The 3,856-nt window shown below is 42.3% G+C and overlaps 1 protein-coding gene across 2 annotated transcripts in view; it reads right to left on the reverse strand.

The window, feature by feature from the left end:
- Nucleotides 1–3,856, reverse strand: part of SLC35D2 (solute carrier family 35 (UDP-GlcNAc/UDP-glucose transporter), member D2) — a 47,128-nt gene that overhangs the window by 28,171 nt on the left and 15,101 nt on the right. For both annotated transcript variants that reach the window (XM_014545694.1, XM_014545693.1), the window contains exon 4: nucleotides 2,068–2,135. In XM_014545694.1, the coding sequence (XP_014401180.1) occupies nucleotides 2,068–2,135 (68 nt within the window). The remainder of the gene's footprint in view (nucleotides 1–2,067; nucleotides 2,136–3,856) is intronic.

Below are 3,856 nucleotides of genomic sequence, written 5' to 3' on the forward strand. Positions count from 1 at the left end.
ACTCTCTATCCCTCTCCCTTCCTCTCTGTAAAAAATCAATAAAATATATATTTTTTAAAAAAAAGATGTTTCCACTAGGATCACTAAAAAAAGAAGCCCTCATCTGGGAGGCAGAGCCCCCGAATGTGAGAGGTGGCAGTTGTCAGTTAGCTGAGGGCTCCCCCAGAGCTGAAGGTAAACTCAGAGGAAGCCCAAGAGGATACATGTTAAGACAGCAAAAACACCCACCATAGGGAGCTCTAAAACAAATTTGAGACAATTAAGGAAAAATGATTGCCCTGATCCCAGAAGGAAACAACAAACCAACTAAAATGTATAATTGAAGCCCTGCCACCGTAGCTCAGTGGTTGAGTGTCAACCTATGAACCAGGAGGGTCATGGTTCCATTCCCGATCAGGGCACACGCCTGGGCTGTGGGCTCGATCCCAGTGTGGGGTGTGCAGGAGGCAGCCCATCAGTGATTCTCTCTCATCAGTGATATTTCTAACTCTCTCTCCTTCTCCCTTCCTCTCAGAAATCAATACAAATATATTTTTAAAAAATAAAATAATAAAATGTATATCTGAAAACAGTATTTCATGCTTTATTTTTTGTTTTTTTGTTTTTAAACCTTACCTAAGGATATTTTTCCCATTAATTTTTCAGAGAGAGTGGAAAGGAGGGGGTATGAGGGAGAGAGAGGGGAGAGAGAGAAAAATCATGTGAAAGAGACACGTCGATTGGTTATCTCCCAAACATGCCCTGCCCAGGGACTGGGGATCAAACCTGCAACCCAGGTACATGCCCTTGACCAGGAATCAAACCCTCCACCCTTTGATGGAGGCCAGTGCTCTAACCACTGAACCATGCCGGCCAGGGCACTTTTTTTTTTTCATGACCACACCTGTCCTTTTCAAACAAGAGTGAAAGGTAACAGTTCTAATTTCACAATTCTTCGTTTTATATGTCCTTTTCCTTCTGATCTACCTCCCATCTGCCTCGTTTCCTCTTACTATACAGGCAGGTTTTCCTCCATTTTTAAATATGTTTTTATTGAGTTTGTAAAGAGAGAGAAAGGGAGAGTGACAGAGAGATAGAAACGTTAATGAGAGAGAAACATCATCGATTGGCTACCTCCTACACGCCCCCTACTAGGGATCGAGCCTGCAACCCAGGCAGGTGCCTGACCAGGGAATCAAACCAGCGACTTCTTGGTTCATGAGCTGATGCTCAACCACTGAGCCACACCGGCTGGGCATTTTCCTCCATTTTTTTCACCCTTTGCACAAATGTATTATTTTCCATATGAAAAACTGTAAACCTACTTTTGCCCCACCCTGTATATGGTAACAAAAGGAGACTAGAAGTCAGGTAGTAAGCACACAACACAGTATATGGATGTTGTATTATAAAGTTGTACACCCAAAATTTATATCATGCTATTAATCAATGTTACCCCAACAAATTTAATTAAAAACAAAAAAAAGATATTGCCCTAACCGGTTTGGCTCAGTGGATAGAGCGTCGGCCTGTGGACTCAAGGGTCCCAGGTTCGATTCCGGTCAAGGGCATGTACCTTGGTTGCGGGCACGTTACACAGAAATGGTTCTTCCTGAATAAGTCACCCCTCTTATCTTGATTCTAGAGATCTCACTTTCTATGTTCAGACTTGAACATAAACCAAAAAAAAAATCAGCTTTTGAACATTTATAAAAGCATTAGCAAATTAAACTCAAAACTCCACCTTATTTTCTGCAGTTATTAAATAATATTATGTAGCACAAGCAATAACTTAACAAATCAAACTTGGTCTTTGCACCATTACCTCCCATCAACCACTGCCCTGCACTCTACCTTAACTTGCTGGTGCTTGATAAAGACTTGAACATAAACAAACAAACAAAATATGAGCTTTTGAACATTTATAAAAGCATTAAGAAATTAAACTCAAAACTCCACCTTATTTTCTGCAATTATTAAATAATATTATGTAGCACAAGCAATATCTTAACAAATCAAACTTGGTCTTTGCACCATTAGAAGCAAACAAGCGAAGAACCTCCCATCAACCATTGCCCTGCACTCTACCTTAACTTGCTGGTGCTTGATAATCCACTGATGTGGTTCCCAACGTAGAGGAGAGGCAGGGGAAACAGCTTCAATGAAAAAGAATGAATATTTGGTTAGAACCCCAATTACATATTTTCCTTTAGATATAAAAACGGTGACATTCACTCCCAGCAGGGTTAAGCAAATACTTCTGAGCTCCCTTCCCTGCAATGCATGTGAACTGTCCAGAACCCAAAATACATTCACAAGTTTCTCCATGTGATCAAAACGGTTAGGTGGACATTGATACCCATACTCATGGGGGAGCTGGACAGAAACAGAAATCTTGATCTTGTCCATATTAATAGACTATGCTTCTAAAGGAAGGTGCTGGACAAAGAACTCTCCTGAGTAGAGACCCCTGGTTGGTGAGTTAAGGATGGGTGTTTACAGCTTATAGAAACAGAAATCTTGACCTTGTCCATATTAATAGACTATGCTTCTAAAGGAAGGCGCTGGACAAAGAACTCTCCTGAGTAGAGACCCTGGTTGGTGAGTTAAGGATGGGTGTTTACAGCTTATGCATCAAGTTCAAAATGCTGTGAAAAGGTGTGCAAACTTCTGTTATTTTTGCTTACATTCACTCTTCTGGGCAAAGACAAAGTTTGTGGAGAGCAGCTACAGTGTTTGGACAGGTTCAAGCTTCGGACTAATGAGAGTGCACAGTCCTCTCATGGCCACATGCAAGTCCCAGCCTGGAGGGCAGAGCCCTTCCAGCACAATTATAGCCAACAGCTATAGTTGTAAGCTTGAACCTATGGTCCGAACACGTGGACCCACGTGCCTGAGGGATGTGGGCTTGATAGAGTTCAGGTGCATGTAATTGAGTAGGATCGAAACCCATGAGAATGCTGTAAACATCTTGACCACGCCCTTACTTTGCCTCGTGGAATCTGTCTATAAAGACATGGCTTGTAGTCTGTGGTGCTGTCGCTAGCTCTCCATCAGAGAGGACAGTCTCAGGGTCACTGAACCTGACTGAGCTGGCGCAGCACATAAGGTGCCCAATGTGGGGCTGAGTATGCCATGGCCATGCCAGCTCGCCACAAAAGTTGGTTTATATCTCTCACTGGAATGTCACAAGATTGGTGACCCCTTCAAAAAATGTGTATCCCAGCCACATTACTTTGTTTTAAAAGCCTAAAATAATTATCTACCTAAATCAAACAACACACTGTACTTGACTTAGGTTTATTGAGCCCTGAGCTCCTGAATTATTTTCTGATTGTCAAGAGATACTAGTATATTGTGACAGAGGAACCAAGATGGTGGCACAGGTAAACAATGGCACTCACCTCCGCCAGCAAGCACATCAATATTAAAACTAAAATACAGAATAACCATCATTCATAACTGCCTGAAATCTGGCTGAATGGAAGTTGTCCAACTAGAGAATTCAAGAAGAATGCACGTTGAGACTGATAGGAGTGGCAGAGGCATGGAATGGGCTGGTCCCACACCCACATGTGGTGTGTTTTGTTTTGTTTTTTATTGATTAAGGTATTACATATGTGTCCTTATCCCCCCCCCATTGCCCCCTGCACCCAACCCCCACTCATACCCTCACCCCCTTGGTGTCTGTGTCCATTGGTTATGCTTACTAGTATATGCATGCATACAAGTCCTTTGGTTGATCTCTCCCCCTTACCCCCACCCTCCCCTACCTTCCCTCTGAGGTTTGACAGTCTGATCGATGCTTCTCTGTCTCTGGATCTGTTTTTGTTCATCAGTTTATATTGTTCATTATATTCCATAAATGAGTGAGATC

This window comes from Myotis brandtii, unplaced genomic scaffold (genome assembly GCF_000412655.1).
Source record: "Myotis brandtii unplaced genomic scaffold, ASM41265v1 scaffold419, whole genome shotgun sequence".
Taxonomy (NCBI): Eukaryota; Metazoa; Chordata; class Mammalia; order Chiroptera; family Vespertilionidae; genus Myotis; species Myotis brandtii.